Raw genomic sequence first — 22,203 nt, forward strand, 5'->3', positions numbered from 1 at the left:
AAATACTGCTGATGCTTTAGAGATGTAAAGTACAATTTTGCTCTCTGGGTCTCCAAGCAGCACTTTTATCCTTGTATTTCCAGTGTTTTGGAAGCAACTGGCAAACTCTGTTTGCTTGTGCCTTCCCTGAGCTGGGGGGTCTTTCCTGTGGGAGAGGTTCAATTCCCAAGGAGAGCAGGGGCAGCTCACCACACATCACTGCTCAAAATACCCAACAGCAGATGGGATTTCCAGGCAGGGTTTGGCCAAGTCAGGTCTGGGCAGTTTTCCACAGGGCTGTCCAAGGTCAGTGGATGGACAGCAGAGCTGTTCCCACAGGGATTTCAGGCCATTTTTTGCCAGGTGTGGAGGTGCTGTGAGGACAAATGTTGGGCAATTGTACCAAAGGTCTGTCATCCTTCCTGTCATTTGCACAGAGGACGCTGGAGGAAGAGGATGGCAGAGAGAAGTTGAAGGATCCTCATTGCTTCAAGTGTCTGGGGACATCCCATTGTGACAGGTAAGCTGAGGTGACATATGGACACACAGGGTTTAACCCAGTGGCCTTCACACCATCTCCTAGAGTCATTTAGGGAGCTCTGGGCTGGCTGAGATCCCCTCCTGGGACTGGTGGAAAAGGGTCAGGAGAGAGGAGAGCAAGCCACGGGGGAGGGTTGGGACACAGGGACATCTCAGGAAGCACTTGTCTAAGTGTGGGCAAAGGAACTGAGACCTGGATGTTCACTGGGAACAAAGTCTGTGGTGTGCTGAGTGATAAAAAAACAACTGGGATTTAGAAGAGCCCTTCCACATATTCATTTTAACAATATTTTATATTAAAAAATACCTACGTTAGTGTTGATTTGCTAGGAGGGCTGTAGAGAGACAGGAGAGCAAGAAATATCATTATAGCATTTGTCTATGTTCAAATAAACAATTACTGAAATTAATACGCTGACAATTCCTGAGCAAATCACAGGTTAGAATATCTGGATTATTATTCTCTGTTTGCATGTTCTTCAGCAAAGATAAAATAGAAAGCAGTTGAGTAAATTTGACCTTTGTTTCTCTTGGAATATTTATAGATTACATGCACAGGCATACAAATATATATTTACACTTGGAGAACATAATTTTGGGAGCTCCACACAATGTCCTTTGCAGTACCCCAGGAAAAGGGAACTGAGTAAGACATTTAGTGGTCAAAATGCTTTCAGGATGCAATATTAATTTATTTGCAATATTCATTATTTAATTGCATGTGTTTAACTGCCAAGAAACAGGTGGAATGTATCACTTTTGTGATCATGAGTGGCCAAAACAATGCTTAGAGTCAATAACAGTATATTGGAATTAAAATTATAGTTAAATTATAGTATTTAAGATATTTAAAGGAAGTTTACCATCAATCATAAGAACAAATAAAATTAATTAGTTAAAGATCTTGTCCAAACCCTGATATTTGAGCCTGGATCTGTTTTGTTCCACTTTGGGCAGGTGGCACATGTACAAAGTGGAACAACAGGAAGAAAGAATAATTTCATCCTATTTTAACCTCCTTTTCAGGAGGTTAACCCAAAATCTCAGTTCAGAGCTCTGTGCCTCTAAAAACTCATTAATACATTCAATATTCACAGTGTCTGCTTCTTTACAGTTCATCACTTGAGTTATTTATGGTTTTTTTGGGTTTTTTTAAAGAACAAAATCAAAATCCAAATAATAGAAACAAATGCTCTTCCATGTTATAAAGCAAATATACACATTCTTCCAATTAAATTATACAAAGATGGGATTTTAAATAGCTGTCTTTTTCTGAGGAGCCTATTTAGGGCCCAGCCACCCTCTGGGTGAAGAACTTTTCCTGATATCCAACTTAAACCTCCCCCAACTCAGCTTCATTCCACTTCCTCGAGTCCTGTCAATATGATTTTGAGAGCAGTGACTGGTTTCTGGTTTCTTGTCCATCACGGGAGTCCACAGCAGACTGCAGAGCAGGGAGGGCTTTTCAGTCTGGCCTGTCAGAAAACATCATTCACTCACATATCAGCGCAGGGAATCAAAAGACATCAGTATAATTAAGAAAAAAAAATCCATAAAACCCCGCTGTCAGAATAATTTCCGTACCCTTCACTGAAGAAGGTTGCTGGAGAGGAATTTCAGCGTTAGCTCTTCATTGCCATCTTCTGGGGGAGCCCCTGCTAGGTGAATGCTCTTTGAAGAACAGGAATGTTGGGTTTTTTCCTGGCGGTATAACAATGAAAACACAACATCTGGGCTCACATGTGCATTCAGGGTTCAGGTTAAACCAGTGCTGCCATCAGTTTCTGTAGTCCAGAACCTCTGAGGGCACATACTTGACCAAAATATTTTTTGTGAAAGTTGTTTCCTTCCAAAGGAAGGAAATCAATGGAATCAATGGAATCAATGGTTTCTGATTCCAAACCTGGAATCAGAAAGGCTGTGTGGAAGAGGGTACTTCCCTGGAATTAATTATTCAAATAGAAGTATTTTCTGTGGGGCAAACAGAACACAGATGTGGCAAATCCATGAGAATGAAAGAGTGACCGGCAGGTCAAGGGAGGGCAATCTGCTCCTGTGACATCCTACCTGGGGTCCCCACCCAACATAAGGACATGGAGCTGCTGGAGAGAGTCCAGAGGAGGCCATGGAGATGCTCCAAGGGCTGGAGCCCCTCTGCTCTGGAGCCAGGCTGGGAGAGCTGGGGGTGCTCACCTGGAGAAGAGAAGGATCCAGGGAGAGCTCAGAGCCCCTTCCAGGGCCTAAAGGGGCTCCAGGAGAGCTGGAGAGGGACTGGGGACAAGGGATGGAGGGACAGGACACAGGGAATGTCTTCCCACTGCCAGAGGGCAGGGATGGATGGGATATTGGAATCCTTCCCTGTGAGGGTGGTGAGGCCCTGGCACAGGGTGCCCAGAGAAGCTGTGGCTGCCCCTGGATCCCTGGAAGTGTCCAAGGCCAGGTTGGAGCAACCTGGGATAGTGGAAGGTGTCCTTGGCCATGGCAGGGTGTGGAATGGGATGAGTTTTAAGGTCCCTTCCAACCGAAACTATTCTGGGATTCTGTGAACACAGAGAGGTCTCACCTGTGTTTCACATGGGAGAGTCATTGCAAAATCTGAGCTTCCCAAATTCAGCAGTTAAGGGGCTGTGGTTGCATCTCCAGGCTCCAGAGACAGCTCTGCAGGGTCAGGTGCCCCTGGATCCCAGCCTGTGTGTCCCAGGCCATCGTTTTCCACCGCCCACGAGGGATCAATGTGTTGGGCACACATGGGGGTGAGGTGTTTTTGGGAAGAGCCAACTCATGTTCCAGGGAAAGGGGAGGGAGTTCACGAGCGGTCACTGTCCCCCGTCTGCTGCTGGGAAGTGACATTTCAGCTGCTGGGAATTGCTGTGACAAGTCCATGTCCTTGGCCAGCTGGTCTGTGGCAGCTCTGTCATCCACAGAATATATAAAAACAGTGGTTCTGGGGTGAGACATCACTCTGCAAAGATCCCCTGGAGCAGAACCAGGTAGGACCCACTGGCCCCCTCTCCTCTGCTCCTCTTGGGTGAGCCAAAGGTGCAGTTTTCACACCAGTTTCAACCAAAGAGGAGAAAAACACATGATTTTTGATAAAACTTGTTGCTCTAAAAAGAAATTAATCATCCAAGGTGCAGAATATTGCAGCTTAATTAAATCCCCATGAGTACCTGAAATGGTCAGTGCTTGGTATTTCAGTAATGCATTTGGCTGATTATTATACTCAGTGATGGTGATTCTTAACTATTAAATTAGTATTATTTTCCAAAGGTAGTTGGAATCTGCAGCAAGAAATGATGGTGGAGAGAAAATTCAGGGCTTCCAGGATGGATAGATGGCACCTTGGATTTTCTGTAAAGATATTTCAAGGAGTAATTACTGGCTTGTAAGCTAAAAAAAATACCATTATTTGAATAATTAAAGTTTTTGAGTGTTTGTATTCAAAGAAATTTGAAAGGCTTAAGCTATTAATTAAATAAAATGCATATTTTAGTAATTAAGAAACTTGCTTTGAACATAAAGCACTGCACTGTATGAGCTGCCATGATTAAAGTGAACTCCATCCCAGCCAGATTCAGCCGAGTTGCTCAAATAAAAAAATTAATAAAAATATTTATAGTAATAAATACATTTTATCAATCTTATGCAGTATGCGTTCAATTTTATATTTTATTTAAAAACTGTTATTTCTGTAGATTCATTTCAGAACATTTACTCTATTACATAAATGCCAATTTTTATTAAAAAATTCCAGCTAATTTGTCAATAATAATGTTTGTGCTAGGTTGCAAATGCAGGTTAAATGTATTTGGCTTCTTTTTGTTTTTTTCTTAGCATCTGTTGTATTTGGTGCCAGTGAATTTGGACATGAAAATCTTTGCCTTTTTCTTTGCTGTGCTCCTCTTAATGCTGCAGGGCACTTCAGGTAAGAGTTAAATAAACTCTAAGGAAATGCAGAGGGAAAATTCTGAGTATGGAAAAAAAATAAGAAATAGGAATAGGAATAGAAATAAAAACAGAAATAAGAGGAACAGGAACAGGAACAGGAACAGGAACAGGAACAGGAACAGGAACAGGAATAGGAATAGGAATAGGAATAGGAATAGGAATAGGAAGAGTAGGAATAGGAATAAGTAAATATAAATAATACGAATATGAATATGAATATGAATAGAAATAGAAATAGAAATAGAAATAGAAATAGAAATAGAAATAGAAATAGAAATAGAAATAGAAATAGAAATAGAAATAGAAATAGAAATAGAAATAGAAATAGAAATAGAAATAGAAATAGAAATGGATTTAGTCCCTTTTGCCTATGGCCAAAGTGCTGCCAGTGTGTTGGGCACATTTTTAGCAGTGACCAGACACCAAATGGGTCCATTGGATGCACTGAGCCCTCCCAGTTTGGAAAATAAAGGGATTTAATGGTGTGGAAGTGGCCAGCCTGCAGGTAAACTTCAACATTGCTGCCATGCAATAGCCTGGATTGTTCTTAGTCTTCTTTGGGAAGGAAGATCACAACTCTGCATTGTTTTATTTTTCATTCTGCCCAGGTTTCCTGCGTGCCCCCAACACCGAGGGGCAGTGCAGACAGGCTGGGGGGGTCTGTTCCCGGGACCACTGCCCCCAGCCCCACAGCAGACCCTTTGGACGCTGCCAGCAGGGAATTCCCTGCTGTAGGACCGTGGTGAGTCCAGGATGTGATGGATCACACACTCACAGAAGGGCTTGGATTGGAAGGGGCCTTTCAAAGTCATCTATTCCACCCCCATTATCATGGACACCTTCAACAAGATCCAGTTGCTCCAAGCCCCATCCAACCCAGCCTTGAACATTTCCAGGGATTTCTTGGGGTTTATTACTCATTTATAACCCATTTTTATACATCCAGTCTGCCCTTTAGATGGAAAATTCCTCCAGCACAAGCTGGCAAAGAGCAGAGACTCCACACACTCAGATGTAGGATTTCCTGAGGATTTCCTCACTGCTTCCCCCTGCAGCATTAATGACACAGCTCAAGTGCCTCGTGGGAAAGATCACAGTGAAACCTCTTTGGCAGAGAGAATTAATTAGCCAGAAATGAACTCTTTTTGCTGCTGTTCCCATTAGCTGCCTCAAGCTGCTCATGATGAGTGGTACTGACTCCAAAGGACACATCTCCTGATGTGTCCACACTGTCCTGAGACCTGGGATTTTTGGGTCAGATTCATAGAAACCTGAATGTACGGCCTTGCAAAGGCTGCCTGGTTCCATAGTTGGAAGAACAGCCTGAAAGTCATGTTCTCCCAGAGTTTTTTCTCCATAAATTTCCTCTTCTAGAAAAAAACAAAATATTTGGTCTATTGAAAGTGTCCCTGCCCCGGTAGGGAATTGGAACCAGGTGGTCTTTTAGTCCCCTCCAAATCAAAATAATTCTTTAATTCTGTGACTAGTTTATTCTTTTCCCCCTCAAATTCCTTACTGGAATCCTAAAGTTCACCCATATATTTATTCCAATGTGAAACTGCAGCAACAAATATCCCTGAATATTTACACTCTGCCTCCACTGATTCCAACATTTCATTTTCTGTTTCTTTTTTACTCTGTAAAATGCTGCAGGCATTTTTATTTTTGGAGACTCTTACTTAAACTGTGTTCAATATTAGTAGCAAGAGATGTTAAAAACAAAACATGAGCAGCAGAAACTCTTTTCCATACCACAAATTCCAAGAGGAGTAGGAAGCTTCAGGTGCAGAGTGTGGTCATTTCATTATTAATTAAAATAAAAAAGTGATTTATGATTAAAATTCAGCAGCAGCAGGACTGTGAATATCCTGAAGAGTTGGATTCAGGAATATCTGCCCTTGATGCTCATTCAGTCCCTTCTGTGCATTTTATTTTATTCCTTTCCTGGTTGTAAGTACAAAATCTGAAAGTTTCTTCCCCCTTTTTTTTTTTTTTTTTTTTTTCAGTATGATTAATGGCCACTGACATCTCAGATGGGCTAACCAGAGCTTCTGGTAATTTAATGGATGCATCATCCCATTGGAAAATCTGGAATTCTGAGCAGAAAATATTCAGGCATTTGATACATACAAGCACTTGCCACAATGTGAACAACAGGAAGAGAACAAACCCCTCCACAAACAGCCTTCATGACCTGAAGAAACTCCAAAGCAATTCTTGAAGCACCCAGAAAAGACCACTATTTTTTCATTTTTAAAAATGTTTTGCTGATGAAATTTTATTGTGTCAACCAACATCTGTCCCTGAGAGGTCACCAGTGTGCAGGAGTCTGTGCCCATGAGAGGATGCAAAGTTATTCCTTTGGCCCTTAGAACAGCTATTCTTTTATTATTGTTATTATTTTATTTTCCTTTTGGAGTCAAAAATAATGTGAGTAATGCCAGAATGCTCAGCTAAGGTGCTTATATTTCATAGTCTACACATCTCAATAAATTTTAATAAAGATGCTCTGGAAGATCTGTGTTTGATCCTTATCCCTGTGAGGTATAACCTCCTTATCCCTGTGAGGAACAATCTCTGTGAGGAATAACTCACTGCTGTGTGTTTTTCTTGGAGGGTCTCACCTGCAATCAGTGTGAGATGTGCCTTGTGGTAAACTTATCCAAGAAAAGTGGAGGAAAACAAACCCATGTGGTGACAGGAGTATGTCCTTGTCCTAATCATTATTAATTTGGTTAACAATGACTTTAAGGCCAGGTTGGACAGGACTTGGAACAACCTGGGACAGTGGAAGGTGTCCCTGCCCATGGCTGGGGTGGACCTGGATGATCTCTAAGGTCCTTTCCCACCCAACCCATTCCATGATTGTGTGATGATTAGGCCAGTGGAGAGCTGGCACAAACTGATCAGGCTGAGCACCCATGGAAGCCCTGAAACCATCCAGCAGCTCGTGGCATGGAGAGCATGGACACTTTGGGTCACCCCTTGTCTCAAATCCTTCTGGCCTTTGCACTGGGGATGTTAGGGGTGGGGAAGGAGGGGATGAGTCTTGGTGACGAGAATCCAGGTTGATGGACACACAGCCCATTGTTTCCAGACAGAGCAGTGCAGGGAAAACCAGCTTGACCAGTTTAGGATCCAGAGAAATTAAATTTCATGGACATGATACTGGTCTACCCTAAACAGAGACAGCAGGAGCAGGATCTTGTGGATGTGGTCACACAGTTTCTGCCACCCTGGGGATTCTCTGTATTTCAAATATTTCAGGTTGGGCTGGCAGATGCAGCCCTAGAGAGGAGCAGAGGACTGACCCTGTCTCCTGAATCCCAGCTCTGGGCTGGAATGGACTCTAATGCTTTTCCAATTATTAATATAAATGTTGCCACACAAATCACTGCGACACAGGGTGATTTACCAGGACTTGGTGGCACATGGACTTAATGTCGTTAAATAAAATTCATTTACAGGGTGATTTTTATAGACAGTAAAAACAACAAAAACCACCCTGGCATACATGAGCAAGTATTAGCAACATGGTTTCACAAGAACTTGCTTTTATTAGAACTGAAACTGCAAATATCTTTATTGGACAAGAACTCCTCCTCAGATGTTCCTGTGCTCCTGAGGGCCTCCACCCGCATGGGAAAGGCTCCCCAGGGCACCCAGACAGGATCCATCGATGTCAAAAGATGGGGGATGTCTCAGATGTCCAGAGCTCTTGTCTGAGTGGTCAGTGAGGTGTAAGGTTTAGGAGCTGGGGGTCCTGAAGAGAAAAGTCAGGGTCTTAGCTCACCCACCAAAGAAATAAATCATACCTTGACACCTCAGACTGCTGGAGATGTCAAGGGACACGTGAGGGTAAAGACAGCTGAAGACTCTTGTGAGCTGGACCTGTGTTTCTGGCCATAAGACAACCCAAATAAAAGATAGGATGGGGCTGTCACCTCTCAGCACACACCACAGATACTCATTTGTGGCTGCTGAAGCCCCAGAATACCAGGAACATCTTCCACTATCCCAGGTTACTCCAAGCCCTGTCCAAGCTGACCTTGAACATTTCCAGGGATGGGGCAGCCACAGCTTCTCTGGGAAACCTGTGCCATGGCCTCACCACCCTCACAGTGACAAATTTCTTCCTAACTTCCAATCCAGATCTACTCTCTGTCAGATTGAAGCCACTGCCCCTTGTCCTGTCACTCTTGTAAGCAGTCTCTCTTTCCCTCTGGAATATTTCAACACCACAAAGGCTCAGCCTTGTTTTCACCACACAACCCCCAGCAATTAGCAGGTACTTTTTGGAGGTTGTAGGGGGTTGGAGAAGGGGCTCTGGTGCTGAAAAAGGGAAAAGCCCAGTGATTCTGCTTGCTTTTGGTGCAGCAGCACTTCCCTGGAGGGATTCCTCTTACCATTTGCAGCATCTTAGCTTCCCACCGCGGCAGGTCCCGATGTCAACCAGAGGAGCAGAGCAGGGCACGAAGGAGCAGGAGCCCCGGCTCTGCCGGCAAGCGAGGGTGTCAGCGGTTTCCTGGCTGTAAGCTGCAAAAAAACCAGGGAAAATTCATCCTTGTTTGTCCTGGCAGAGGACTGGAGGCTTGAGGCATGAGATTTACCTGGCACTGTGTTAAGCTTTTGTCATCAATCAAACTGGATTCCATCCCTAATTTGAAAGGCATCAGAACTTTATTCTAAATCAGGTCTACCACATTTCAACCACTTTGTCCCAGTGGTTCCTGAGTCCTTTCTCTTAATCACATATTATTCAAGGATTACATGTTTTTGATGTCACTCAGCTGATTTTAAAGCTACCATTAGACCTTGGTTTCCCTTATCTCTTAAATGAAAAAGCCCTGTAGTGTTTTATGCATATAATCTTTATGAAGAGATAGAAAATAACTGGTGGCCCTTTCCCCAGAGATTCTACTGGAATTGTACCAGTCCTGCAGCCATTTCAGGGGTCACAGGGTTTTTTGATATAAATAATATATTTTGTGGTGCATGAAGTAGGAAAAGCCCAAGAAAGCAATCCCAAAACATGTAGTACAGATTTTGTCTCAATGGTTCTACAATTTTTCTTTGAGTAGACAGACATTTGATGGTCTAAGAAAGCTGGTACAAATTTGAGACTACTGCAAATCAAATTTAGACAACTTCAGCTGCTTCAAAAACACCCAAATAGCCTGGAATGATACATGGCCTCCAAACCCACTTAATGCACATGACCAATACAGAGTTTAGGTAAAAACTGCCAGTCAGGATAACATTTTTCCCAAAAACAGATGAGGTCTCCCAATCCAGAATACACATGTGGGTGAGAAGGTGAGAAGAGAAAGCTCTCATGTTGCTGGGTTACATCTTTAGTATTATTCTAAGAATTGCCTCAGTAAAATCCTCAGGGAATTGTTCAGGTTGGAAAAGGGTCCTTGGATCCTCCGTGACCATCGAGTCCAACCATTCCCCAGCACTGACCATATCCCCAAGTGCCACATCCACAGAGCTTTTAAATCCCTGCAGGGATGGGGACTCCAGCACTGCCCTGGACAGCCCATGCCAGGGTTGGAGACCTCTTCTGGTGAAGAAACGTTGCCTAATATCCAAGAGAAACCTCTCTAGGTACAACTTGATGTCATTTTCTGTTGTTCTGTCCCTGTTCCCTGGGAGCAGAGCCCACCCCCAGCTGTCCCCTCCTGTCAGGGAGTTGTGCAGAGCCAGAAGGGCCCCCTGAGCCTCCTTTTCTCCAGGCTGAGCCCCTTTCCCAGCTCCCTCAGCCTCTCCTGGTGCTCCAGCCCCTTCCCCAGCTCCGTTCCCTGCCCTGGACACGCTCCAGCCCCTCCAGGTCTCTCTTGTCAGGAGGGTCCCAGAGCTGTCCCCAGCACTGGAGGTGTCCCAGCAGTGCCAGAACAGGGGACAGGCACTGCCCTGCTCCTGCTGCCACCCCAGAGCTGGCACAGCCCAGGTGCCATTGGCCTCTCGCCCGCCTGGGCACACCTGGCTCGTGTCAGCAGCACCTCCAGGACATTTTTCAGCCACTCTGCCCCAGCCTGGAGCTGCAGGAGTTTGTTGTGACCAGCACTTGGCCTTGTTGACCCTCACACAATTTGCCTCATCCTATGGATCCAGCCTGTCCAGATCCCTCTGCAGAGCCTTCCTGCCCTCTAGCAGATCAACACTCCCTCCTCACTTGGTGTAATCTGCAAATCTGCCGAGGTTACCCTCAATCCCCTCATCTGGATCACTCATGAAGATATCAAACAGGACCAGCCCCAGTGCTGAGCCCTGGGGAGCACCAGGTGGGCCTGGCCATCCTGATAATTTTTAACCCAGTGAACAGTGCACCCATCCAAGCCAGGAACAGCCAGTTTCCCCAGGGAACCTCTGTGTCAGGGGTTTACCAAAAATCCAGCTCGATACCTAATCCACTAAATGGGACAATCTCATCATAGAGGACATCAAGCTGGTCAAGCAGGATCAGCTTTTCATGAACCAATGCTGGCTGTGCTTGATCCCCTGGGTGTTCTGTACGTGCCACATGAAGGCACTGCTCCAAAACCTTTTCTGGCACAAAGGTCAACACAGGACCATCCTTTTTTCCCCATCCCCATGTGCTAGAAAGAAACCATCAGTATGACTATCAAGAACATCAAATCAATAGCTTGCAAATTAGGACTATGACCAGAGAAGAGGGATTCTAATAGGAAAATCATGGATTCCAGGAGCAGAGAGCTAATCTGACCCTCAGCACTGGGATCTAATGAACTTCTCTGCATGTTGACCCTTTCAGCCTCCATCTCATCTCCTTTCAGCCTTACCTGGAGCAGCCTGGAAGAGGAAGAAGAGAACAGCAACGAGGAAGAAAAGGATTCTCATGACTGGCAGCTGGCAGCAAGGCAGCTTTCTCAGGGATTCAGTGTGAACAGAAGCTGTCCGAGACCGAGCACAGGTGGTGCCTCTGCATATAAAGGCTCTGGGACAGAACGAGGTGGGTGGAGGAGTGGCTGCCTGGAGAACAGAGAGTTCATTGCCCTGTTCCCATGGAGACTGGTGATGTAGGCAGATGTTGCAACCTCCCACGTTAGAAGATACCTGAGCCATGACCACATCTTGCCGGCCAACCCAAGCAGCCAAAGCACCCGGTGCCAGCTGGTGGGCTGCGCCCTGGGAGGACGTGGGATTGGAGCAGGAGGGAGGTGGGTTCCTGGGATCTGCAGGGTTGTAAACCATGTGGAACTGATGGTGCCCTGTGGCTCTTGGCCATGGTCTTGTGACAGCTTGTCCTCCCCCTCAGCCATCAGGCAAGGTGAGCAAAGGAGAAAACTCCTTGGAGTGCAGAGCATGGAGTGACAGGGCAAGGGGCAATGGCTTCAAGCTGAAAGAGAGCAGGTTTAGATGAGATATTTGGATAAACTCCTTCTCTGTGAGGGTGGTGAGACAATTGTCCAGAGAAGCTGTGGGTGCCCCATCCCTGGAAGTGTTCAAGGACAAGTTAGACAGGGCTTGGAGCAACCTGGGATAGTGGAAAACATTCCTGCCCAGGCAGGGGCTTGGAACAGGATGATCTTTAAGGTCCTTTCCAACCCAAACCATTCTGTGATGGTGAAGAGGAATGCAGGAAAGGATCAGAGATTTAGTCCTTGCTTGGGTTAGAGTTGTAGGGCTGCAGAAAGAGACAGAGTGGGGCTGAAAAGGTCATGGATATTCCCCCTCCTGGCTATGAAACTGGCAGACATGGCAGTTCCTTCAGTCTCCCAGGAGTTTTTCCAGCATGGTTCACAGCTCAGTCACTCTCTGTGCCTTTTATTTGTGACTTTAGCCATAGATTTGTACCAAATGTCACAGAAGTCATTAAACAGAAAGGACTGGAAGGGACACTGCTGTGTAGTGCCAAGCTATCATAGGAGACTGATCCAAATTCCCTCCAGCAACCCCTTAGATCTGTCTGAAAACAATGATATCATAGTCTGAACCTTCCTCCCAAATCCAGTCTGCATAGGGTGTCTAAAATTACTCATTCTTGCAAAAATGATCTTGGTTTAATGAAATTTTCCCTCGCTGCCAGTCACCTTGCTGAATGTGGTTACAAAGATACTCATATCTCTCTGACTTCACAGATTCAACACATCAAATCCACTTCTGTGTGGTGTCTCCACCTCTCTTATCACCTTGTAACTTATTTCTGCATCTGAAAATAAAATCTAATCTCTTTTTCCATGCATGTGAAGGCCCAGTCATATTTAAAATGGACCAGAGGAAGTGTCACCAGAACTCTGTAAAGGTCTCTTAACCCCTAACTCTTGTCTCCAAGAAATGCCATTCCTGAGACATGGGGACTTCAAGTGAACATTTTTTTTCAGGCAAACAGGGTGAACAGAAAGTCATCAGTGAAACAAAGTCACGAGGGTGATTAATTATTTACTGCTTGGGCGAGAGCAGCAAACTGAAACGATGGAGAGCAAGAGCAGGGATGAGCTCTGACTGCACACAGAGGGCAGAGAGGTCTGTGCCTGGTGAACCAGCTGCTGCAAGTTGGGTGTAAGGCATGGAAGGGCTTCAGGTTTTTTTAAAAAATAACATTAATTCAGTATATCAGGACTAGAAACAAGCAAAAATCTTCTTGTGGATGGATGAGAAGCTAGAGAAGGGGCAAGAGGATACAGGTGGCAAAGAAAACTATTCCCACCCTTATTTCATTGAGCCCACATCCTTGAGGAACATGGTGAGGAACATGGTGAGAAAATGGACTTTCAGACCTCTGCCAGGAGCTGTGAGAGCCGGCGTGGGCAGTGATGGCTTAGCAAAAGGCCCTGTATTTTCACATATATTATTGAGCCAGAGGCTCTAAAATGTGCTGTTGCTCTCATCTCTTCTCTGTTTCCCTCCTGGATATAGCAGTTTCAAGGAGCCAGTCATTTATATTAAATCACTTTGTGTCCATGTGTGCCTGCAATTTTATTTTAGGGAAGTGACCATGTCCCAGCTTCCTGATTTGTGATTGAGGAATGGACACAACCCCACAACCCAAACCACTCTGAGCACCTGCTCAAGGTTCCAGACAGGCAGCCCATCCACCTACACCCTCAGCTTCACTTCTGGAAAGACAAAAAGAAGGAAAGTGCAGTCCACGATCTTAAAACATGGCCAGCTGTAAGGAAACCATCAAGAGTGAAGCTTACTTGTAGAAATGACAGGATTCAATGGAAAAGGGAAAAGTGCTTTTCTACTCCTTGCATAATCCCACTCCTGCCTGTCCCAGGCAGCACAAGGGGCAGGGATGTTTAATTTGGGGAGTGAGGCTGCTGAGCAACCCCTGCTGGGATTGAGCCATGATGTCACAGATGGTTCAATGCTCTTTGCAACCAAACAGTGCCAGGGAGAGGGAAGGAAATGGGGAATGGCTCCAGCCTCCTCAACTCCCTCCCCCAGCTCCAGCTGGAGAGTGGCAGCAATGCTTGTCCCAGGTCCAGGCTCCCTCCATGGAAACACAAATGTGATATGAGGTGATAACAGCCCCCTTGAAGACTGCTTGGCACCAGGGAAAGGGAGTTTGGACACGATGCTCCACTTCTTCCTTCTTGAGGACCAGGAAAAGATGCTCCAGTTTCCAGTGAACAGAGAAAACATTGAGGCAGTGACTGACAGAAAGCTGTCCTGAGGTGTCTGTCAGAGTTAATATTTGACCTGGCAGCCAAGCAGTGGGTGGTGGAGTTTGTATGGGACTTGTCCTTTTGAAGGAAAATAATTCTGTCACCCAGAGAGAGCAAATTCATCTCTTTGGCTTGCTGATCCTTCAGGGAGCTTGGGAAATTTGCCTTTACACCTTGGGAAGTTATCACACGTGCTCTGTATTCTGGACTGTGGGGAAATATCTTTGGCTCTGAAGGACTTTCCCTGCTTTTAATTACAACTGATGAGCAGCTAATCTGCCTGATCAGAAGGGGAGAATTAATTTAGTGACAATCTCCTCTGTTCTGTCAGTAAACAAAGAGGCAGAAGCAAGCAGTGGTGTTGAGTTCCCCTGTCCCAAGGTTGAGGGCATGGAACAAGTGACAAGTATTTGCAGCCTCAGTGGAGGTGACAGTGGGCAGAGGGTACACCGTGTTTGTTCTCCTTGACAGAGCACTCAGTAAAGGCTGCTCATGCATAAAACTGATTTTCAGTGGGAAAACTCTAGTCTTAGTGGCTGAAGTGCCATGGGACCATCTCCAGCCTGTGTCCTGGCCATGCACCAGAGCAGAGAGGGGGATAAGTCACTGATAGCAGACTTTTGGAAAGCCATGTTCCAGTCATCATTTTCAAAACTGATCTGTTCTTCAGGTCATCAAGGATGAGCTTTTCTGAGATCCTGCACCAGGAAGGGGAATATCAACCAAAACAACTCTTTTCTCCCATAGCTTGAACACTATGGAAGAGTTTGGTTCCAGCTGCTGCCCTGCCAGCCCTCCAAGGGAAAACACCAGTGATGTCCTAGGAGACGTCTCATAGACATGGAATGAGGAAATCCTTGGGAAGAACTCTCAGTGGTCACTGCAGGAAAGAAACAGGACAGGGAACTGGGAGGGGAGAAGCAGATCCCTGTAGGGCCATCAACAAAGGAGAGCTGTAGGAGTTGTCTCACTTGAGGCCAAGCCCAGGTTCCACTCAGGCTCATGGGGAGTGCAGAGGTGAGATGGACACTCAAGAAATTGGGCACAAATGGAAGAAAGAGCCTGGAGTGAGGGTGACTGCTGGGCTGAAATGCCAGACCTTGATGGACATCAGGTCCAGCATCCAGAGACAGAAATGGAGACAATCCTGTTTGGATTAACACCTCTGTGATTCGTACACCAGAGATGCTTTTCTTTGGGGGAGCAGGGAAATCTGAGGCTCAGTCTGTTCTGAATTTATCCAGATTTAATACCAGAGGTTTTCTTCAGGATGTTGTGGTTTAACCCAAGCTGTAAATTCAGCTTCAGGCAGCTCTTGCTCATTTCTGCCCTGCTGGAATGGGGGGGAAAATCAAAGGAGTGAAAGTGAAAAAACTTGTGGGTTGAGATAGAGACAGATTAGTAGCTAAAACAAAAGCTGGGCAAGCAAAGCAGAACAAGGAATTTATTCTCCACTTCCCATGGGCAGGCAGGTGTCCAGCCATCCCAGGAGAGCAGGAATCCACCACATGTAACAGTGACTCGGGAAGAAAAGCTCCATCACTCCAAATGTCCCTTCCTTCCTTGTTCTTCCTGTAAGTTTTCTTGCTAAGCATGATCTCACATGGTCTGGGGTATCCCTTGGGCCACCTGGGACAGGCTGTCCTGGCTCTGTCCCCTCCCAAATCATTGTCACCCCCAGCCCTCGCATTGGTGGGGTGAGGAGCAGAAAAGTCCTTGACTGAGTCCTGCTCAGCCATAACAAAAACATCCCTGAATTATTCCCAGCAGAAATCCAAACCACCATTCCATACTGGGAAGCAAATTGAATCCATTCCAGCCAAAACCAGCACACAGAAGGAATTTGAGGGATGTAGAACACATCCTAAATGTCTGTTTTGTAAGATGGACATGAACAGGTTATGGGCAGTGAGATGTCCTTGCTACTGTGTGCTTAAATATTGAATTTTGTGGCTGTTGTTGACAACAGGTGTGATATTTTAAAACCCATCACCCAAAATCTTGTCTCTGTGGAGGGTTAGCTCAGACCCCATCACTGTGTTAATAAATTCAGGAGTGTGTGTGCATATTTTTAATGCATATATATTAAATATTTTATATATATATATAAAATATGCAATACTGCAGATGTTTATTGGTTACCATATTGTCATACAATTATTCTCTGTCAAGAGTTGCCTGTACAGTTTTTCACACTCAGCTTTCATTCCTGTCATCCTAAATGCTTTATTTCCATCATCAAAAGTGGTTGCTCTTTTAGTCATTCCCTTTCCCAAATCCCTTGTTTGAGACTGCACAAACTCACTTGTTTAAAAAATACTGCATCACTCTGAGCCCTGAGTCAGAACCAGAGAGGAAATTACTGAGTAACAACAATGATCATGGGTTTTGGTTTAAGAAGACCTTTATTTTCACATGCGAATAAAATAATAATATATATATGGCTTCACATCCTCCAAGAGCTGCATGAGCCTGAAGTGATTGAACCTCCAAACACCCCTGTGAGGTAGGCTGGAATAGGTGGCCAAGGAGCCAAAGTGGCTTGAGTATTAAAAGCAAAAAGGGAGTGACTTCAGCGAGGAAAAACCCGGATCTCCAGAAGCGGTGTGCTAACAGGACATGCCCTCTGGAAGCTTCTTTTAATGCTCATTTGCAGGAGGCTTTAGATAGAGGAGGAATCCATGAAAATCAGCTCCTCAAGGCAGTGGAAATGTTGCTGGTACAAGGGATCCTCTGATCCAGGAAAGCCTTTTCTTCTTACTCTGCCAGAACCCTGCAAGGATACAAAGGGTCAAATTGTGCTGCAGTGCCACCTCAACTCATGCTCTAAAAGCCTCAATACCTTCTAATTCCCTTTCAAAATGAACCTGCAGGGTGGGTTCAGCCTGCAGGTTTAAAAATCCACATCTCTGTGTGTGTTGGGTGTCCAGGACTGCAGATAACCAGTGTATAAGAACTGTGCCCACTGGCAAATGAGTTACATGACCATTTGTAATGACATTTTTTTATTTAGTTTACACCAAAATCAAGACTGGGGATTCGATATCGTTGCTGAACACACAGGTCTAGTGCCATCTGAAGTGGTCTGGGGTATCTGCTTGGCCTCCAGGCATCTATCTTTTCTGAAAATCAGTGTTTTCCCTTAGAGCTAACTGAGCCAGATACATTGTTATGATTTAAATACTCCAATTTTAATACCTCAAATGTCACTAAACATCTCAATGTATCCTGATGAATCAAGACTTCTATATCTAAACTCAAAGATTTTTTTTCAAGCAACCTGAGCTGGAAAAAAAAAATAAATTGTACTTCAGAATAACCTGTTTGTTTTAACTTCTACTCTTGTATTGGTCAGCTTAGCTGAAAATCAAACAGCCAACGTAAGAACTTTAATCTTGAATGCTAACATCCATCAGGATCAGGTACATGCTTCCAAGAGAGAATATTTCTGTAGGAAAATTACACCTGAAACCAAACTCGAGGGTTTTTACTCCTTTCCCAGGCTCAGTTTTCTTTTGGTCAGGTCTAGCAGATGTTCTGACAGAAATTGGATGTTGGAGATCTTCCATCTGCTCCTACCAGTCCATTTGCTATCAGTGGAAAGTGCTTCCCAAGGAGTATGAGTGGTCACAGAAACTCGGGATCACATCACTCATTTGTAAAATCATCTGATATCAGGTTCCTTCCGTTCCATTTGCTTTCCTGAATTCCTAAATGCATCCTTATCATCTTATTCCTTAGCATCTTATTCTCCTGGCAAGAATTACTATTGGAATTACTTGGGTTTCCTGAAACCACTGAGGATCCCCATTTGCTGAATAAATGTATAAAACTTTTTTTTCTAGAACCATCTCATCAGATTTCTTCAGTTTCTGGGAACCTTTAAACCCTGGCTATCCTAAAAATAATGGAATCACAGAATAGGGAGTTCTGGAAAATTCAGACATCACAGATCTGAGCTCTCCCTTTGTTTTGAGCCAAGGTCTGTCCAGTCACATCAGTGTCTGGGTATCTCTGCCTGAACATCGTGGCTGGGATGAATTATATCATCACACCAGTCCTCTTCATCAAAGGTACAGGAACCTCTCCTAATCTGGCACTGAATTTGGGGGGTGTGAACGTCACTGCAGCTGGCAGGGATCACCTCATGGCCATTAATGGAACAAAGTTATTCTAAGAATTAAGTAGCTGGAGAATATGTTTTATTTTAAGATGAAGAGAATTCCCCAAAAGCATGTTCAAAACCTTAAGAAAAAAAAATATAAAAAAAAATATCTGGCTATCAGGAAAACTCCAGATATTATTAGAAATTGGTTTCCAAGGTCAAAAGTGAAATGGACACCCAAATCTCCACTCACTGACAAATTCACTCCTCTTCACCTTTCTAAGAGCTGTGCAGTGGTGGGAGGAAGAATAGATGGGGAGAGGTTTAGAAGCAGAGTTCTGTGAACATTTTTCCCCCTTTAAATGTACATTTTCTAGCTAAATTTTAAAATAAAAACAGAGAGACATTAAAATGTTTCCCCTGATGGGTATTAATACTCTGAAGTACTTTCCTAACCATTTATTGAAAAAAAACTTCCTTTCTTTTCCTTTTGAATAAAAATTCAAAACAAAGCAAAAAAATGCTGAATTCTTGGAAATTCTGACCATTCTGAACCCTTTCTCCCACACATAACTTCCATTCAAATGGATTTTCTCCCTAAACACACATCAACATTTTACATGTGTTCCTCCTCCCTCTGGACTTTCCCACCAAGGGTTGCCCTGCAAGCCCCCGTGGAGTTTTGCTGATTATTCAGAGAAGCAGTGGATGAAAGAGGGGACCTTCTGAGGCCCCTGAGATGTTTTGTCACTTACTTGGAGCAGCAGTTCAGTATTCCCCCGTGGCACGTCCCCGTGGCAGCGAAGGTGGGTGGGCACGCCCCGGCACGGCAGAATTTTCCCTGGCTCCGGCACTCGACGGTGTCAGCATAAAGAGGGTCTGCAGAACCTGTGGGGAATGGCAGGAGTTAAAATCCCAGCTTTCTGCCTGAAATGATGAGAGGTAAATGCTCAACAAATCACGTGTTGTCTTTTTTTTTGGCAAGAGTGGCACCCTGAGCAAAGATGCTCCGGGTCCCATCCACTGCACCATCCCTGCAGCATCAGGTTTTGCCTTTCAGCTGATGGCATCCTTTTCCCCCCCTGTGAACACTCTTCTGCCTACAAACTCTTTTGCTCTTTATAGGATTTTTGCTTCTCACCTGAAGTAGCCTGGAAGAGGAGGAGGAAGACAGCGAAGAGCAGGTACAGGACCTTCATGGCTGTCAGTTTCTTGTGGGCTGTGAGGTCCTGCAAAGCCTCTGAAAGACCAATGGTGGCTGGAGCCGGCTTGAGGAAGGGCTGGGACAAGCACCAGTATTTATAGGGCTTGTGGGGTTGTGCAAGTGTGACAAGTCAATGAGTAACTGCCATGAACCCTCTGGAGAGGGACTGGTTATCCCCCTTATCACAGGTGGCAGTGAACGTGTCGCAATCCCCCAAGGGTGAATTTCCACTTCATGTGTCAGTTATATAACCTGACCATCAGCCAAGCCTGACTGAGCTGCACCAATTTTCATGGCTTTTGGAAACCTCTTCCCAACACAGGCACCAGGATGGGTCGGGGGGACTTGGAAGCCAGTGGCCACTGGAGTGGGGACACAGCTTTGTTGCTGGAATCGTCACTCACTGACAGTTCACATAACATTTTGTCTCCATCTCCCCATCCCTGTCTCCAGATGGATGATGTCAAAGGCAGAGGAAAGTATTGGGAAAGATTTGAGGTGATGCAACTGTTCTTTGTCACTTTTTAAACAGGTCTCAGGACAGCCTCACCCACTGCAGGGGGCTGACACAAAGCTCTTCCCCTCCTTCAGTCCTCACTTGTATCACAGAATCACACAACGGTTTGGGTTGGGAGGGACCCTAAAGATCATCTCATTCCAACGCCCCTGCCATGGGCAGGGACACTTCCACTAAAACAAGTTGCTCCAAGCCTCATTCAGCCTGGAATTTCATCCCACATCATTCCCACTGCCTTACCTTCTGCCTTAAGGCACAAATTTTGACCTCTTTGCATTCAGCTCCAGTTTGTCCACATAAAAACCTTCAGGAGTTAAGAGTTCTAACACTCATTAATATATCTCTTTTTTTTTAAAAGGAAATAAACTACTTCATATACAGGCACAAGTTTGTGATGCAACGCCAAATGTTTCTCTTCTTATTGCCCCAAAAGGTTGGAGAATGGGCTGATTCCACAAGAATCGTGTCTGACATAATGCTTTGAAAGGCAACATCATCTGGGGCTTCACTTCAGAGCCTGATTCCTGTGGCTGTAAATTCTCTTAAAAGGAGATCAATGGAGGGAAGGTTCTTTTTCATGCAATCCTGGGCTAATAAACAGGTTAAACACTGTAACAGACCAGGTGTTTCTGCAGTTCCTACCTCTGACATTCTGGTTCAGTGGTTTGCTTCCTTATCACCTCATTTATTACATTTAACTTGGAGTTAATGGCATTTTTGTTCCAAGAATTGTTTGAAGGATGAAAACATTACTGAGGTTTATGTTTAATTTGCACTGTAATGGGCCAGCTCAAGCAGCTGAGAGAGAGGCAACAAGGTGAATTTATGCAGCAAATAACAGCAAGATAAACACTGATTTCCCCCTTGCACTCACAAAATCTAATTAACCAAGAAATGCCAAGTGCTCCTTTCTTGTCCCTCTTTTGTTTTGTACCCTTGCCTTGAAAATGTTCTTTTCCTTTGCCAGCAACTCTCCAGCTTTCCCCATTTCTAATGGAGAAGAAATTGAATTTGTCACCCCACTCCTTTCTCTTTAGTGGGATACAGAGAGGCAAACGCCTGACCTGCAACACCAGCATGAATAAACCAAAAAATAAAACCCTTTTGTTTTTCTTAAGACCCACTGAAATGTGAATTCCCCTCACCTGTCTTTCCCACAGACAGAACAGTGTGGGAATGTTGTGCAAGTGGAAGCATTTGTCCATAAGACATCCATGTTAGGGAGGAGGGGTGCTTTTCCCAAATAAAATCGCAGTGTGGCACTGGGGAAGGTTGTGATTACTTTTTGTTATTTGAATAAGCTCCACTCACTTTCATGGCTTTACTCTTTCCCTCCTCTGGAACAGAGTCAATCTTTTATTAGGGTTAAATTATTTAAATTTCATTTATAAGGATTGCTATAGCACTCAGAGTTTGCTGAACAATTTCCTTCCTTGCAGAAGGAGAACCTCTAGGAAACAGGGAAGAGAATTTTTACAATGAGGGTGGCAAAACACTGGCACAGGTTGCCCAAAGGCGTGGTGGATGTCCCTGGAAACAATCAAGGATGTGGCTAGGAACAATCTGGTCTACTGGAAGGTGTCCCTTGGCAGGGGGTTGGAATGAGATGAGCTCTGAGGTCCTTTCCAACCCAAACTCCTCAAGGATTCCATGATTCCATGATCCCTTGAAAGTGACCAACACTTTGAGCCCTGCTAGCACAGGAAGAAAATGTCATTCAGAGCAAGAGGAAAATTCCATGGCTTTGACTTCTAACAAAAACAAAGACAGGTGCAAACTGGCTGCTTAAAACCGGGAAAAACTTGTATAGAACAGGCGAGGAGCAGAACAATTCATGCAGCACAGCAGTGACCTGGGGCTGGAACATGGAATTGTGAGTATGGAAATGTATCCCACAGTACACAGGGCCAGGATGAATTCCTGGGGATCTCTGTTGAACATTAACTTCCACAGATGAGCTGGGAATTCAAGGAGCTGCAAGTACCTATCCCAGAGAAATCAAGCTCTCTAAGCAAAGAGGAGTTGGGGGGACTTTGCAATTCAATTTTCCTGAATTTTCCCCTAGCAGCCCCTTTCCAAAGGAGATACTGCAAGGAAAATCTGAAATGTTGAGTGGGGACAGCCTTTGCAAACAGCATTTCAAGCTGATTTCTCAGTCTTCTGCAAGACAGGGTTTTTTCTTCTCTTGTTCCCTCCCAAACAAACTACCCCTATAATAATTCACAGCAAGTATACCCTACATGATGCTATATAGGAGGGGTTTGCCTCAGTA

The 22,203-nt window shown here is 44.7% G+C and overlaps 3 protein-coding genes and 1 long non-coding RNA gene across 9 annotated transcripts; 1 reads left to right on the forward strand and 3 right to left on the reverse strand.

Moving 5' to 3' along the window:
• Positions 1-374: 374 nt before the first annotated feature.
• Positions 375-6,982, forward strand: LOC148184729 (gallinacin-8-like). 2 transcript variants are annotated; one of them, XM_088052425.1, is made up of 4 exons: positions 375-499; positions 4,354-4,444; positions 5,076-5,209; positions 6,474-6,982. In XM_088052425.1, exons 2-4 carry the CDS (start codon positions 4,387-4,389, stop codon positions 6,480-6,482), a joined length of 201 nt encoding a protein of 66 aa, XP_087908551.1. In that variant the 5' UTR covers positions 375-499; positions 4,354-4,386; the 3' UTR covers positions 6,483-6,982. The 2 variants fall into 2 exon arrangements, with proteins under 2 accessions (XP_087908551.1, XP_087908552.1); XM_088052426.1 differs by lacking the exon at positions 375-499 and adding an exon at positions 3,421-3,509.
• LOC106628468 (uncharacterized) lies at positions 883-4,336 on the reverse strand. Of its 4 annotated transcripts, XR_015772109.1 has the most exons (4): positions 3,083-3,161; positions 2,587-2,712; positions 2,104-2,220; positions 883-1,994 (listed from the first exon to the last, which is right to left on the reverse strand). It is a non-coding gene; the product is annotated as an uncharacterized LOC106628468 (long non-coding RNA). The 4 variants fall into 4 exon arrangements; XR_001331862.2 differs by lacking the exons at positions 2,587-2,712; positions 3,083-3,161 and adding an exon at positions 3,690-4,336; XR_001331860.2 differs by lacking the exon at positions 2,587-2,712 and having other exon boundaries at positions 3,083-3,210.
• Positions 6,983-8,004: 1,022 nt separating the features above from the next.
• LOC106628467 (gallinacin-9) lies at positions 8,005-11,433 on the reverse strand. Of its 2 annotated transcripts, XM_088052420.1 has the most exons (3): positions 11,274-11,433; positions 8,874-9,003; positions 8,005-8,230 (listed from the first exon to the last, which is right to left on the reverse strand). In XM_088052420.1, exons 1-3 carry the CDS (start codon positions 11,329-11,331, stop codon positions 8,215-8,217), a joined length of 204 nt encoding a protein of 67 aa, XP_087908546.1. In that variant the 5' UTR covers positions 11,332-11,433; the 3' UTR covers positions 8,005-8,214. The 2 variants fall into 2 exon arrangements, with proteins under 2 accessions (XP_087908546.1, XP_087908547.1); XM_088052421.1 differs by lacking the exon at positions 8,005-8,230 and having other exon boundaries at positions 8,870-9,003.
• A 7,528-nt stretch (positions 11,434-18,961) lies between these two features.
• On the reverse strand, positions 18,962-19,508 carry LOC148184730 (gallinacin-10-like). Its single transcript, XM_088053656.1, has 2 exons — positions 19,352-19,508; positions 18,962-19,098 (listed from the first exon to the last, which is right to left on the reverse strand). Exons 1-2 carry the CDS (start codon positions 19,407-19,409, stop codon positions 18,962-18,964), a joined length of 195 nt encoding a protein of 64 aa, XP_087909782.1. The 5' UTR covers positions 19,410-19,508.
• Positions 19,509-22,203: the final 2,695 nt, after the last annotated feature.

Source organism: Pseudopodoces humilis, chromosome 3 (assembly GCF_049639895.1).
Source record: "Pseudopodoces humilis isolate 2021_Gansu_Grassland_sample_001 chromosome 3, ASM4963989v1, whole genome shotgun sequence".
Classification (NCBI taxonomy): domain Eukaryota; kingdom Metazoa; phylum Chordata; class Aves; order Passeriformes; family Paridae; genus Pseudopodoces; species Pseudopodoces humilis.

Excerpts from the sequence above, each read along its gene's own strand:
- LOC148184729 (XM_088052425.1), top strand. The coding sequence starts at position 4,387 with ATGAAAATCTTTGCCTTTTTCTTTGCTGTGCTCCTCTTAATGCTGCAG. Across the intron at positions 4,445-5,075 it reads AATGCTGCAGGGCACTTCAG|GTTTCCTGCGTGCCCCCAAC; the intron begins GTAAGAGTTAAA and ends CATTCTGCCCAG.
- LOC106628467 (XM_088052420.1), bottom strand. The coding sequence starts at position 11,331 with ATGAGAATCCTTTTCTTCCTCGTTGCTGTTCTCTTCTTCCTCTTCCAG. Across the intron at positions 9,004-11,273 it reads CCTCTTCCAGGCTGCTCCAG|CTTACAGCCAGGAAACCGCT; the intron begins GTAAGGCTGAAA and ends GTTTTTTTGCAG.
- LOC148184730 (XM_088053656.1), bottom strand. The coding sequence starts at position 19,409 with ATGAAGGTCCTGTACCTGCTCTTCGCTGTCTTCCTCCTCCTCTTCCAG. Across the intron at positions 19,099-19,351 it reads CCTCTTCCAGGCTACTTCAG|GTTCTGCAGACCCTCTTTAT; the intron begins GTGAGAAGCAAA and ends CATTCCCCACAG.